Source organism: Rhinatrema bivittatum, chromosome 8 (genome assembly GCF_901001135.1).
Source record: "Rhinatrema bivittatum chromosome 8, aRhiBiv1.1, whole genome shotgun sequence".
NCBI classification, from domain to species: domain Eukaryota; kingdom Metazoa; phylum Chordata; class Amphibia; order Gymnophiona; family Rhinatrematidae; genus Rhinatrema; species Rhinatrema bivittatum.
The window spans coordinates 163,404,526-163,420,248 of NC_042622.1; the positions used below are offsets into that span (position 1 = coordinate 163,404,526).

The following is a 15,723-nucleotide window of genomic DNA, read 5'->3' on the forward strand; positions in this document are numbered from 1 at the left end:
CCCAGCTGCAGGTTCCTACCGTCCCCTGGCAGGGTGAGTGAGCCGGGCTTCCCACTGTCAACCCTGGCAGCTGCTTGAATGGGGGCGAGCAACAAGGTCTCCAACCCTCTGCCTGGATGCCTCAACTACCAGGGGGGATGGTCCCTGTCCACCCACCAGGACCTAGCAACCCCCTGGAAGGCTGAAGAGACTTCAAATATCTAAGATCTTCCAACTCTTGTTTCCCTTGAATTTTTTTGAAACTCAAACTGCAGGAATTTACACCTCCACCCTCTGCTGGAGACAGAGAAATGCTGGCAGACTGCAGGTGGCACCTCAACTTAACTGGCAGCATCAGTCAAAAACCTCTGTCTCCATCTGCTGGAGGGGAGGCAAAACCCAGCTGTCTGGACTGATCCGGGTACGTACAGGGAAGGGGAGATTAGTCAAATTAGACTTGGAAATATTGTTCACGAACCATTTTCGGAGCCAAAGAAGCCAACAAGCAGCTACAATGGAGGACACTCCCTAGCTGGTGAACAGGCCGAGTCATACCCTACATCAGCCAGGAAGGCAGATCCCAGTTTGAGAGTAGCATCCTCACACAAGATTGCTTGCACCTCCTACACCAAGCACAAACTCAAATGTACCACAATAAAATAATAAGTGGCAATCATTGCCATGGCCTCAAAAGCCTGCTATAGCATGACGTCTATTCTCCTATTTTGCGCATCCTTAAGAGCTGTGCTACCCTCAACAGAATTGTGGTCCGCTTAGTCACACAACAAAGTCATTCACCCTCGGAAACCTTAGCTTGTCCCTCGCTTGAGAATCCAACAAGTACAAGGAAGCTAATGTCCTATCCCCTTTAAAACTAGCCTCCAGTAAAACCCACTCCTGGTCAACCAAGTCCTGCACCGCTTCATAAAATGTAAAGAAACAGGACGACTTCTGGAGACTGAACATAATAGGGTCCTTCTGAGCCATCTTAACCCCCACCCCGTGGTCTGCAGGGACTGGGCAATCAAGGCAGTAACTCTTCCCGCAGAAAAAGCTGCAGCAGAGGAGGTGTGGTCCCTGAGCAAAATGGCTGCATGATCCAGAGCTCTGGCTACCCAGATCCCATCAAAAAGTAAACCTAAAACCATCAAAGCTTAAAAGGTGACCAAAGAGTACTTTTTGATCACAACACAAGACTGATAGCTGTTTAAAAAAAAAAAAAAAAACACTGCCTCAAATCCAGCTCAGCTTTCTTATGTGAAAATGACTTCAGAGCAGCAAGACAAGACAAGCCTATTTAATGAGGGCGAAGCAAGCATACAAAATCTGACACCGTTCCACAACAGCGGCAACTCTGGAAACGCACCAAACATACATACCTACCCCAAGATGAGTTTCGCCAGTGGTTTTGTAATATTAGAAAAGACATGAGAGATTCAAAGAAAGAACTAAGTGCAATAATGGCCGACTCGAAGGAGGAAATGGCGGACATAGGCCATCGTGTGAATGAATGCAATGTGCGATTGGAAGCCCAAGCCAACAAAATCAAAAATCTTCAAAATAATCTTCAACTAGGGGTGGACGAGTCTGCTTTTGTGCAATCAAAACTCGAAGATCTTGAAATGGAGAAATTACTTATCTGATAATTTCGTTTTCCTTAGTGTAGACAGATGATAATCACTTATCGCCCCCCTTTTAACACTGAAACCCTAAAAGTTAAACTACAAGATGAACTTAAATCTTTTAATCACCCTGACTGTACTACAGCAACAACAGCGTGGATCAACCTGACTAGAAAGTTAGTGGATAACATAAACCCGCAAAAAACCATAATCGCAAAAGAACCAAAACAAAAAAATCCATGGTACACAAAACAAATTAAGGAACTAAAACAAAAACTTAGGAAAACAGAGAAAATCTGGCAAAATCACAAATCGGTCGACCATCTGACACAATATCGAAAACAACTAGCCTTTTACAAAAAAACAATCCTCGAAGCCAAAAAAAACTTACTTTAGCTCAAAGTTAGAGAAACACATGAATAACCCCAGAACCCTATTCAGAATAGTTGACAATCTTACTAAAGACAACACAAACTCACCAGAGAATATACCAGAAAACAGATGCAATGAAATAGCGAGATTTTTTAATGACAAAATTGAGACCCTGAGAAACAAAATACCTAAGACACCCAAACAAGAGATTAAAATGAGTAAAAGAGACGTGACACCTTGGTCCGAATTTGTCGAAATAACAGACTATCAGGTCGAGAACATGATCAAGAAACTGAATCCTGCCCCACACCAAATAGACTCACTACCCATAGTAGAAATCAAAAAGCTTACTGAAATCACCGCGCCCACTTTCACAAAAATTATAAACTACTCCCTAGAAGAAGGACACGTGCCAGACACACTGAAAGGAGCAATCATCAAACCAACAATCAAAAAGAAAAACATGGACCCCCAAATACTAGCAAACTACAGACCAGTGTCAAACTTACCTCTAATGGCCAAATTAATCGAAAAAACAGTACAAATGCAGTTATCTGAGCACTTAGATAATAACAATATCCTTTACCCATCCCAGCACGGTTTCCGTAAGCACTATAGTACTGAAACACTCCTACTCGCACTAACGGATAATATACTAAGAGGGTTCGATAACGGTCAACAATATATTCTGATATTAGATTTATCTGCAGCCTTTGACACAGTGAATCACATAATACTTATCAAAAGACTCGAAGAAATAGGTCTGCAAGACAAAACAATCAAATGGTTTTAATCATATCTAAATAACAGAACATTTCAAGTTCAAATCAAAAACACACTATCCGACAAGATTACCTTGAAAACTGGAGTCTCACAAGGGTCAGCACTTTCTGCTACACTGTTTAACATATATCTGCTGCCACTATGCCATCTCCTCGCTTGGAATCATACACTACATCTACGCTGACGACATCCAGTTAATCTTACCAATCGATGATACTATTGAAAAAACAATAGGCCTAGCCATGATGTATCTTGAAATAATAAAACAACTTCTAAACCAAATGGAGCCAATAATCAACATTGATAAAACCGAATTTATACACTTAGAAAGGAAAAGCATGAACATTACTCAAACCCCAATATTTCTCAATAACAACCAACAAATTGACTTAGCAAAGAAAGTTCGCAATTTCGGAGTAATAATTGACAATGAACTAAGCCTCAAACAACACGTATCAATAAAGGTTAAGGAAGGATATGCTAAACTAATAACACTAAGAAAACTCAAACCATTACTATCATTACCCCATTTCCGTACTGTGCTCCAATCACTAATTTTCGCCAGCACAGACTACTGTAATGCCCTGCTACTAGGCCTACCTAACACTACAGTGAGACCTCTACAGATTTTACAAAACGCTGCTGCAAGAATTCTCACAGGAAAAAACAAGAGAGATCACATAACAGATACGCTTGCCACCCTACATTGGCTTCCCATAGAACAAAGAATACAGTTCAAAGCACTGTGCCTAATACACAAACTTATCCACGACGATAAAGCAGAATGGCTGAACACAGCACTTAGAGTACATGTCCCACACAGAAATCTAAGGTCAGCAAACAGAGCACTCCTTCCCATTCCCTCGGTAAAAACCGCAAGACTTACCCAAGTAAGGGACAGAGCTCTGTCTCTAGCTGGTCCCATATTATGGAACTCCATGCCCCTTGACCTTAGACTCCAGAGCAATCATAAGCTTTTTAAAACACAGCTCAAAACCTGGCTTTACATACAAGCCTTCAAGAAAGAAAACTGATGCGGGCAATGACGGAAAAGTTATGCGGCTTAAAGCACCGAATGCCTAATTATTTCAATATTTTTAACTGTAGGCAACATTCAGGACATATTGCTATGATACACTTAATCCCCCTAATAAACACCTTATTGTTACCGAAAACTATTGGCACCACCTATGTAATATGTACGACCCATATTTTTACTGGTGCCCTATTGTAAACCGTTGTGATGGTGAATAACTTAATGACGGTATATAAAAACTCTTAAATAAATAAATAAATAAAAATGGCCTCAAGACCAATGGGTATAGTGTACTCCTGATAGCAGTTGGAGACGGATCAGATTTCAATCTGACGTCAGTCCTAATACATATACCCCTGCAAGAAGTGCAGCTCTTTATTCTCCTCGAAAAGCAAATGTGGATATATGCATGACTGACTAACTTGAATAACTTGGATAACTTGATTAACTTGAATTGGTTGAACTGGTTATAGCTGGAGACTGCCAGTGCCCTCAACCGAGAAACGTCGACACCCGGTAGGGTGGGTGTCCTAATTGGAGGAAAGCATGGCTTACCCGTGAATAACTCGCTCTCAGGGATGTCGCCCGAGAACTCCATGAATGACGGCAGCTGTGGGTGGGATGCTGAGTCCATTTGTCTACACTAAGGAAAACAAAATTATCAGGTAAGTAATTTCTCCATTTCCTAGCGTGTAGCAGATGGACTCAGGACCAATGGAATGTATAAAAGCTACTCCCGAACTGGGTGGGTGGCTTCCCGTGGTCCACTTAGTACTGCCCTTGCAAATGCTGTGCCCTCTCGAGCCTGAACACCCAGGCGGTAGAACCTGGAGAAGGCGTGGATGGAGGACCATGTCGCCGCCCAACAGATCTCGGCGGGTGACAGCATCTTGGTTTCCGCCCAGGACACTGCCTGAGCTCTAGTGGAATGGGTCTTGACTTGCAAAGGCGGCGGCTTACCTGCTTCTACGTAGGCCGCCTTGATAACTTCTTTGATCCAGCGGGCTATGGTTGCCCACGAGGCTGCTGCTCCTTGTTTCTTCCCACTGTGAAGGACGAATAGGTGGTCTGTCTTTCGTACGTATTCCGACCTTTCCAAGTATCAGACTAGGATTCTGCCGAAGTTGAGGTGGCGCAGGCGGTGAGATTCTTCCGAATTCTTATGCTCATCCGGCGATGGAAGCGAGATGGTTTGGTTGAGATGGAAGTGAGAAATCACTTTGGGAAGGAAGGATGGAACCGTGCATAACTGGATGCTTCCTGGAGTGAGTCTGAGGAACAGCTCCTGGCAGGACAGTGCTTCTAGCTCAGAGATACGACGGGCCGAACAGACTGCCACCAGGAAGGCTGTTTTGAATGTTAATAGTTGGAGAGACAGGCCGCGAAGAGGTCTGAAGGAGGCTCCTGCTAAGAAATCTAGAACCAGGTTGAGGTTCCATAGAGGCACCAGCCACTTTAGGGGTGGTCGGATCTGCTTGACTCCTTTCAGGAAGCGGGAGGGATCCGGGTGAGAGGCTAGGCTGCCGTCCTCACTCTTGGTTCCGTAGCATGACAATGCGGCCACCTGTATCTTGATGGAGTTGAGACACAGTCCCTTCTGTAGGCAGTTCTGCAGGAATTCCAAAATCAGGGGAATTTTGACTGAGCGTGGGATGAGGTCGCGGTCCTCACACCAGGCTTCGAATGCTCTATGTATGTTAGGGATGTGGAGAACTTGAGGGCTCGGAGCAGGGAGTCAATTAGTGCTCCCGAGTATCTGCTCTTCCTCAGGTGAGTCCTCTCAATGTCCAGGCCGTAAGAGAGAATCGAGCTGGGTCCTCGTGGAGGATCGGCCCTTGTTGTAGCAGATCCCTGTGTGGCAATAGCGGGAGAGGGCTCCCTGTCAGCAGCCTTCGCATGTCTGCGTACCACAGCCTTCTTGGCCAGTCCAGGGCCACTAGAAGTACTGGTCCCTTGTGGTGTTCTATCTTGTGGATGATTGCGCCCAATAGGGGCCACGGTGGGAAGGCTGATAATAGAGTTTCCTGTGGCCAGGTCTGTACCAGGGCATCGATTCCCTGGAACTGAGGTTCCCGTCTGTGGCTGAAGAAGCTGGGCACTTGGGCGTTGGACCGGTTTGCCAAGAGGTCCATGGTTGGTGTTCCCCAACGGCTTACTATCAGCTGGAATGCTGTGGTCGACAGTCTCCATTCTCCTGGGTCTAGACTTTCTCTGCTGAGGTAATCCACTACGATGTTGTCTTTCCCCACGATGTGGATGTCAGATCTCTCAAAGGTTCGCTTCTGCCCATGTCATTAGGGGGTTTATTTCCAGGAACACCTGTTGGCTTCTGGTTCCTCCCTGACGGTTGATGTAGGCCACTGTTGTGGTGTTGTCCGACATGACTGACTGATTTGTCTCCGAGTCTGTGACTGAACCGTAGGCAGGCTAGTCTGACTGCCCGTGCTTCTAGGCGATTGATGTTCCATCCCGACTCTTCTTTGTTTCATTGCCCCTGGGCGGTAAGCTCCTGGCAATGTGCTCCCCATCCCCGTAGGCTGGCATCTGTAGTGAGCGGGATCCAGGTCGGTGAGGACATTCTCACTCCCTGGCTCAGATGGCCTTCTTGTAGCCACCATCGTAGTTGGGTCCGAACTTTGTCCGGGAGCTGGAGACGAATGGTGTAGTTCTGGGACAGCGGGCTCCATCGTGACAGTAGAGAGCGCTGTAGGGGTCTCATGTGAGCTCTTGCCCAGGGCACTACTTCCAGTGTGGATGCCATGAGGCTGAGGACTTGGATAGTCCCATTCTGTGGGACGAAGCTCGCTCAACAAGGTTCGCAACTGGGTCAGCAGTTTTGATCTCCTTGTTGGTATCAGGATGACCTTGTCTTGTTTGGTGTCGAACCGAACTCCCAGGTATTCCAGGGATTGGGAGGGCTATAAACAGCTCTTGTTTGTGTTGACCACCCACCCGAGGCTCTCCAGTAGAGTTTTGACTCAGTGGTCGTCTGGTGACTTTCCTCTGGGGGTTTCGCCCTGATCAGCCAATCGTTCAGATAGGGGTGTACAAGGATTCCTTCCTTCCTCAGTGTTGCTGCCACTACTACTACCATGATTTTGGTGAATGTCCAGGGTTCTGTAGCTAATCCTAATGGTAGTGCCCGGAACTGGTAGTGATGGTCCAGGATCGTGAAGCATAGAAAATGCCGATGGACCGGAATATGCAAGTAGGCTTCCGACAGATCCAGGGATATAAGGAATTCTCCTGGTTGTATCACCCTTATGACCGAGTGTAGGGTTTCCATGCGGAAGCGAGGAATCTTCAGGTGGCAGGTGGACAGACTTGAGGTCCAGGATGGGCCGGAATGTCCCTTCTTTCTTGGGAATGATAAAATAGATGGAATAGTGTCCAGTATTTATTTGTTGTGAGGTCACCGGTGTTATAGCCTCTAAGGCAAGTAATCTGGTCAGTGTAGCTTCCACTGCCGACCTCTTGGAGGGATTGTGGCAGGGGGATTCCACAAACTTGTCCGGAGGGATGTGGTGGAAATCCAGATAATATCCCTCTCGAATGATGGCTAGAACCCACTTGTCCGAAGTTATCTCGACCCATCTTTGGTAGAATAGGGCAAGACTGCCCCCTATGGCTTCTTCCCTTGGACGGGTCGGCTGATTTTCATTGTGAGGTGGTGGCTGGCACCTGGCCCCGAGCCGGCTCCCCTTTTTTTGTGCTTGTTCCGAAAGGACTGGCTCCTGCCTGCGGGGCGAGCTGCTTGACATGTGCTTCTGTATGGGTTGAAGCACTGTGATCCTCTGCCCCTAGAAGTTCGGAGGAAGGGTTGCTGATTTCTCTTATTCCTGTCCTCCGGTAGCCACGGTAGTGGGGATTCACCCCATTTGTTGGCTAGCTTCTCTAGTTCACTTTCGAACAGGAAGGTTCCCTTGAAGGGCATCCTTGAGAGTCTCGTTTTGGAGGATACGTCAGCCAACCAGCTTTGGAGCCAGAGTTGTCTTCTGGCCGCCACAGTGGATGACACGCCTCTAGCTGCGGTGCACACTAGATCAGAAGCAGCATCCATGAGGAATGATACTGCTGGTTCCAGGGCTTCCCCGGGGGTGTTGTTCCTTGTCTGTGACAAGCAGGCGTGTGTCACCACAGCACAGCAAGCCGCGATCTGTAGAGACATAGCAGAGACGTCAAAAGACTGTTTGAGGATGGATTCCAGACATCTGTCTTGGGCATCCTTGAGTGCTGCTCTTCCCTTGACTGGGATAGTAGTGCGCTTCGAGACCGCACAGACCATAGCATCTACTTTTGGACTTGCCAGGAGATTTTTGGCAGCGGGGTCCAGAGGGTACATGGCTGCCAGGGTACGCTCCCCTCTGAACATGGTCTCTCCAGGGCTTCCCATTCCAAGTCAATTAGCTGTTGGACGGCTTGTAACAGTGAGAAATGACGGGAGGTCTGACGGAGTCCTTCTAGGAGGGGATTCGTCTTAGTTTCCCCCGAGGAAATTGTGCCCGGGATAGCAAGCTCTTTCAGGCTGTGTGTGACTAGGTCTGGAAGCTCGTCTTTGGTAAAGAAACTCCTCATGGTTCGGTGGGGTTTGGTCCCTGGGGGGGAATTCCCCTTCCTCCAGGGGTTCTGAATTGCCGTCTGAGCTGTCCGTGTCTCCGAGGGTGGGGCTTCTGGGCGGTGGAGGCACATCTCTGGGCATAGAGGGTCCTGAGATGTTGAGGTCGTCTGGCGGAGGCTTTGGCCGTGTTATAGGAGGCCCCTGCTGCACGTGGACGAAGGTATGCAGCCTTTGAAGAATTCCACCCAGGAGATAGATGCTGGGACTAAATTAAGAGGTGCTGGGTCCCTGGGGTGCCCCGTTTGAGGGAGGCTCCCATTGGGGGACGCGAGGTCCGGCGTACTGTTCGAGGAGCTGGATCCCGGCACCGGCTGGGAAGGGCCATGGGCTGAATCCCCCAGGGCCTCCTCGCACTGTATGCACAGGGCTGTGGCTTCCTCATGCTGCGCAGCTCTGATGTGGCATGCTGGGCAAAATCCCTGAGCCTTGAGCTTCTTCTCCGGCTTGTGCGCTTAAAAAAATACAGGGGCTGGGCGGCCTAGTTATGCGCTCCGGTGCGTCAAGGTTGTGCACGTAAGTTGGATGCACGCTCAATAAGATGCACGCGCAGCTGTGCGCACGGGCCAAACTTATGCACCCGGCACAGTATGCGTGTGGTTGTGTGCGTCGCTATGCGCACAGCAATTATGCGCGTGCCGATGTGCGCACAAGATATTTGTGTGTACGGCTCGCCTCTGTGCGCACGGATCGGGACGGCGGACAGGGTGGCTAATAGGTCAAAATGGTGACGGCGACCACACGGCCAGTATGGCGACCACCTCGGAGGGTCTCCACATGGGAGGACCCCCGAATCTGACCGGGGCCTAGCCCTGCTAGGGCTGATCAACCCGGTGGCACTGACGCTGGCTGGCAACCTGTGCAACTCTTTGAACTTCAGAGACCGGAGACTTTAAAGAAGTTTTCTACCTTACCTTATCTCGGCGTTTCCCGGTCTCGTTCCGGGAGGTCTCCTGCTGCAGGGGGAGAGGGAAAATACCTTCACCACCGCACTCGAAGTTGCACCCGCTGCCTCTCAGCCTCACCTGTTGCTGGGGGCTAAGTCCACACCGAGGGTCGGCTGCCAGACAGAGGCCAACCTCAGAGAAATCGCGGAAATCACCTCGGGAATTCTCAACTGGGGGAGGGACCCGAGGGTGTCACCGCAGGAGAGTGGGGCTCGTCTGTAGAGGTAAGATTTCTTCTTGTTTTAGGTTTCTTTGGTAAATTACTCTAACGCTGTGTGAGCGTGCATAGAGTCCCGAACTGCTATGGAAAAGGAAAATACTGAAGAGCTGCACTTCCTGCAGGGGCGTATGTACTAGGGCTGACGTCAGATTGAAATCTGATCCATCTCCAAATGCTATCAGGAGCGCACTTCACCTATTGGTCCTGAGTCCATCTGCTACATGCTAGGAAATAGCCTGTTTTCATAAAAATCTGGTTTCAGCAAAGCTGTATCAAGTCTCCTGCGCTGTTGCAGCCTGCAAGAGTTGATGTAACAGGTGTCACAGATCTCGGCACCCTGCAATCCCCCCACATGCTTCCCATTCAGCTGTATCTTCCCTGCCCATCTCCAGAACACCCACCTTTCGCTTGGTCTCCTCGAACAGGCTGATGAGGCTCTCCTTGGCAGTGAGGATGGGGTTGCTGGCAGCCAGGCTGCGCATGTAATAATACACAGCATCCAGTTTCCTTCTCTGCAGGAATGGAAGGACATGATGTTACTGGCTTATCTCACAGGCTGCATACAGTTACAGACTCTAGTGATGACAAACAGCAGGACTGGGAGGGAGACTTATGGCATGGTCAGCTGATGGCAGCCAGACAAAGAACTAACATAAAGCAACTGGAAAAGCTGGCAGCATGCACAGTTGCATCAGAAGACATAGCAGCAAGGAAAAATAGGAGGTAGCATTGCCTTTGTGTAGGTCACTGAAGAGCCCCCAATGAGAATACTGTGGTCAATTCTAGAGGTTGCACCTTTGTAAGGACACATGATGGAAGGGGTTCAGAAAAGGGCTAAAATGACACAGGGTCTGCACCAAAAGCCTTACCAAGAGAAGCTTAAGACACCCAAAATGTACTTGCTGGAGGGAAAGGAGGAGATGATAAAAGCATTCAAATATTTTACAGGCATTAAATAAAGTATAGGAAAGGAAAATTGGTTCTTACCTGCTAATTTTTGTTCCTGAAGTACCACGGATCAGTCCAGACAAGTGGGTTTATGCATCCCTAACAGCAGATGGAGGAGGAACAAAACTTTGAGGCACTGCTACATAACAGAGTGCACCACCTGCAGTCCCTCAGTATTGACCTGTACCCAAGCCAAGATGTCTACCTTAAACCCCAATAAACTTTTGGCGAAACAGAGACTTAAGTTGGAGGCCCCCTTGATTTAATAGAAAAACCTATACCAAACTATGTACACTGCTTAATAATCTGCATATATCATATGCCAGTTCCACCAGCTCAGCCATATCCAGAAACAAGGAAGTCTCTCAACAGATAGGGATGGGTCTCTGGACTGATCCTTGGTACTTCAGGAACGAAAATTAGCAAGTAAGAATCAATTTTCCTTTCCTGTTTGTACCCCGGATCAGTCCAGACAAGTGGGATGTACCCAAGCCCCTCTATTCTGGGCAGGACCCCAAAAGACCCGCATGTAAAACACTCCCCAAATATCACATCCTCTGGGACTCGCACATCCAAGCAGTAATGTTTGATAAAAGTGTGAAGAGAAGACCAAGTTCCCGCAAGACAGATCCCCTGCGGAGAGAACTGAAACTCCGCCCACGAGATTGCCTGCACCCTAGTGGAATGCGCTCTCAACCCCTCCGGCACAGACTGGCTCTTATAGATGTAAACTGATGCTATCATCTCTTTTAACCAGCAAGCAATAGTGCCCTTGGAAACCTTATTTCCTTTCTTTGCTCCACTGTACAGGACAAACAGATGATCCGATCTCTGAAAGGCATTCATCATTTTGAGATATTGCAAAAGAATTTGGCGCACATCCATTAAGTGAAGCTCCCGAGCCATAGGAGTGTTGGCCATCAAGTTCGGAAAAGCCGGAAGCTCAACTACCTGACTGAGGTGAAGAGAGGATACCATCTTAGGCAAAAAGGAAGGAACTGTAAGTAAGGAAACTCCATCCTCTGAAAAGTGAAGGGAGGGGGTCCCTGCACAATAATGCTTACAGCTCTGATATTTGCCTAGCCAAACAGATGACCACCAGGAAAATAGCCTTTGGGGTTAAATCCTTCAATGACTTCTTCCATATTGGTTTGAAGGGAGGCGCACACACACAACGCGAAGAACAAAATTCAGATTCCAACCCGGACAGATCTTGCGCACCGAAGGACACAGATGTTTTGCTCCTTTCAGAAAATGAACCACATCGGGATGAGACACTAACGGCTTACCCTGCCACGAAGGGAACCCAAGGCTGCTAACTGAACCTGAAGGGAATTATAGGCCAAGCCCTTCGCTAAGCCACTCTGCAAAAGGGCCTGGACCTGAGGAATGTCCACCTTTAAAGACTGCACCCTATTCTGCAAACACCAAAATTCGAAGACTCTTCACATCCAAGCAATCAAAGTGGAAGGTCTTTGCCTGCAGTAAAGTTGCAATCACCGGCTGTGAATAGCCCTTCAAACGGAGTCGCCACCTCTCAAAAGCCAAGCCGCTAGAGAGAATCTATCCTCCTGGTCTGCCGCAACATCCCCAAGAAGTGAGACAAGCGAACGGGACAGTCTACCACCAGATGCAGATGATCCGCAAACCATGGCTGACGTGGTCACACGGGCGCTACCAGAATCACCCAGCCCGGATGAAGTTTGATGCGCTGCAGCATCCGACCTACAAGAGGCCACGGAGGAACTTGTACAGCAACAGGCTCGCTGGCCACAGCTGAACGAAAGCGTCGATGCCCTCTGATCCGACCTCAAATCTGTGACTGAAAAACCAAACCGCTTTGGCATTCACTGGAGTCGCCATGAGATCCACCACTGGTCTGCCCCACCTTGCCAGCTGCAAGGCGATAGTCATTGCTGACAACTCCCACTCCCCCGGATCCAGTTGCTGATGCTGAGGACGTCTGCCTGCAAATTGTCCACTTCAGCCACATGAGAAGCAGCTATCCGCATCAGTTGTTTTTCTACCCGTTCAAATAATTCTTGTACCTCCAGCGCCACAAGTCAACTCTTCATGCTGCCCTGCCGGTGGATGTACGCCACTGTCATCGGATTGTCAGAGAATACTTGCACCGACTTGCCCCGGATGAGCAGAAGAAAAGCTAACAAGCCCTTGCTCACCACCGGGATTTCTAGCCGATTGATAGACCAAGTTGCCTCTTCTGGCAACCACTGACTTCCCCTGGCAAACCGCCCCCACTCCCCAGCACAAGAGACTGGCATCCATGGTCACTAACACCCAGTCGGGTAGTTCAAGATCCATCACTTTCTCCAGATTGCACTGAGATAGCCACCACAAAAGATTGGACCTGGCATCTTCCGGCAATGGTAAACGAAGCTGAAACTCTTCCAATAGCAGATTCCAAAGGGATAACAGAGGACGCATGTGAGCAAAAGCCCATGGCACTAAAACCAGCGTAGACGCCATGGAACCCAGCACCTGTAAGTAATCTCAGACTCTGGGCACAGACAGGAACCATAACCAAAGAACCTGACTCTGCAAGTTGAGGACTCTCTCTGTAGTCAGAAACACCATCCCCAGCCGGGTATTGAAGAGAGCTCCCAGATATTCCAGGAATTGGGTTGGCTCCAGATGACTCTTTGCGAGGTTCGTTACCCAGCCCAGTGATTCCAGACACTGCAGTATCCCACTGGACTGAGCAAACACACTCGACCTCCGACTTTGCCTGTATCAGCCATTCATCCAGGTATGGGTGCACCAGATACCTTCCTTCCTGAGAGCTTCCGCCACTACCATCACCACCTTTGTGAAAGTGCACGGAGCCATCACCAACCCAAAGGGAAGCGCTTGAAACTGGAAGTGTTCCCTCAATCCAAATGGGGATGTGCAGGTAGGCTTCTGATAAGTCCAGCAATGCCAGAAACTCCCCTTTGCAAACCACTATCACCGTGCACAATGTCTCCATCAGAAAGCACGGAACATATAGGGCAGTATTGACCTTCTGCATATCGAGAATGGACTGAAAAGTATCTTCCTTTTTGGGCACCACGAAGTACATAGAGTAATGACCCTGTCCCCTCTCCAGGGGAGACACTGGAACAAAGGCTTGCAGAAGCTGCAGATGTTGCAACATATCCTGCACCGCCTCCCGCTTCCTCCGGGAGACGCAGCGGGAGATACAAGGGGTCCCTGAGTGGCCAAGAAAATTCTAAAAGTGGACCCTTCTCTTACACCTGCAGGACTCACTAGCCTGACGTGAGCTTGGTCCACTTCTTGTAAAAGAGGGCCAGTCTCCCTCCAACAGCATCTGGAGAGGAGTGGACCCGCACGCCTTCATTCATCTTGTTTCCACCCCACCTTGGGACCCACTATCTCTCGGGGGCCTGTGCTGGGCTCAAAAAGACTGCTGTCGGCTAGAACTCTGCTTTGGGGCAGCCGGCACCTGACTCCTGCCAGCGCAAAACCTCACTACCTCCCAAAATCGGGAACATGGAAGAAAAACCTTCTTGGCATTCTTCTTGTCCTCAGGCAACTTGTTACCCTTCAACTTCCCCAATTGCTTCATGAGCAGCTCCAGATCCTCTCCAAACAGCAGCTTCCCCTTCAAGGGCAGGTTAGACAGCTGGGCCTTAGACCACACATCAGCCGACCAATTTCATAACCAAAGGAACCTTCTCACAGCTACCACCGAGACCAAGCGGGGGCTTGGATTTAGCCTCCCTGAAGCCGCACCACACGCGCGACAAGCTGACCCGCGCACCACGGGAGGGAAAAGAAAAAAAGAAGAGAACCCCCGAAGGAAAAAAAATGCGCTCGGGGGGGGGGAGGGAGAGCAGATCTTACCGCTGCCTTCTGCTGTTAACTGCCCCCTGACCTGTCTTTTTTTTTCCCCCAACTTTAATAAAGCTTACAGCCGATCCCCCCTCCTAAAGCTGAAGAGAGCTGTCCAGCTCAATTCAGAAAATTAAGGAACAGTGAGGGGAAATAACTAAGAGAGCCAAAAGAACAAAAGTCACCGAAGTGACCTCGTGAGGGGAGGGATCTGGATCACCAGATGTGCACCCCATGGTTACTCCAGGACCGGGCGTACAAAAGGGTCACCAACCCCCCATCCCGTCCACCTCAACCAAACAGGGTAGGGATCCCTGATTAGGAACCCCGACCCCTGGGAGAAAGGCTCAAAAAATAAATAAATAAAATACTGGGCACACTGACGAAACTGCAGGTATATTCACCAGCCACCATCTGCTGGAGACAGACAAATACTGAGGAACTGCAGGTGGCACCAGGGTATTTGAAGCAATGTCAGTTTTACTTTCTCTGTCTCCATCCACTGGCACGGATGAATAAACCCAGGAGTCTGGACTGATCTGGGTACGTACAGGAAAACAGAGGCTGCTCAAGAGAACCCCCTTAACCAGAGGCTCTTATCTTTCCTCCCCTCCAAAGGAAAATTAGTTTCTTATCTGATAATTTTCATTCCTGTAGTACCACGGATCAGTCCAGACTCATGGGTTTCCCCCCACCTTCCCCCTTTAGCAGATGGAGACTGAGCAGTTTTCAAAACAAACTCCGCCTATATATAGGATGATGCCACCTACAGTCCGGCAGTATTACTTAATGTCAAAGCAGAATGGATCCCCAAAACCATCTTAATTATGTACAATAACACTTTAACAAAGAAAAACAGAACCAACCGGTTCACTACACCCTCCTGGGAACTGAACCTGTAGAACCACTTGAGGACAGTGCAGTCCAATTTGTGCAGATCCGAAAAGAAAAAGGAATTCAAGTAGTACCGAGCGGACTTTCCCTTACTTCCATTGTCTCTGATGGGTGGGACTCTGGACTGATCCGTGGTACTACAGGAACAAAAATTATCAGGTAAGAAACTAATTTTCCTTTCTCTGTATGTACCCGAATCAGTCCAGACTGCTGGGATGTACCAGAGCTACCTTACCTGGGATGGGATCCGGAGAGACCCGCACAGAGCACTCCTCCAAATCCTCCTGAAACTGGCGCTTGGACATCCAATCTGTAATGCCTCGCAAATGTATGTATTTCCACATAGCCGCTCTGCAAATCTCCTGCGGAGAAACCAACTGACATTCAGCCCAAGACGCCGCTTGCGAACGAGTAGAGTGAGCCTTTAGACCAACAGGAAGAGATCTACCACGAAG

The 15,723-nt window shown here is 48.8% G+C and overlaps 1 protein-coding gene across 3 annotated transcripts in view; it reads right to left on the minus strand.

Annotated features, from left to right (window-relative positions):
- Positions 1-15,723, minus strand: part of SMG6 (SMG6 nonsense mediated mRNA decay factor) — a 387,710-nt gene that overhangs the window by 344,527 nt on the left and 27,460 nt on the right. For all 3 annotated transcript variants that reach the window (XM_029611072.1, XM_029611073.1, XM_029611074.1), the window contains exon 7: positions 9,976-10,086. In XM_029611072.1, coding sequence (XP_029466932.1) covers positions 9,976-10,086 — 111 coding nt within the window. The remainder of the gene's footprint in view (positions 1-9,975; positions 10,087-15,723) is intronic.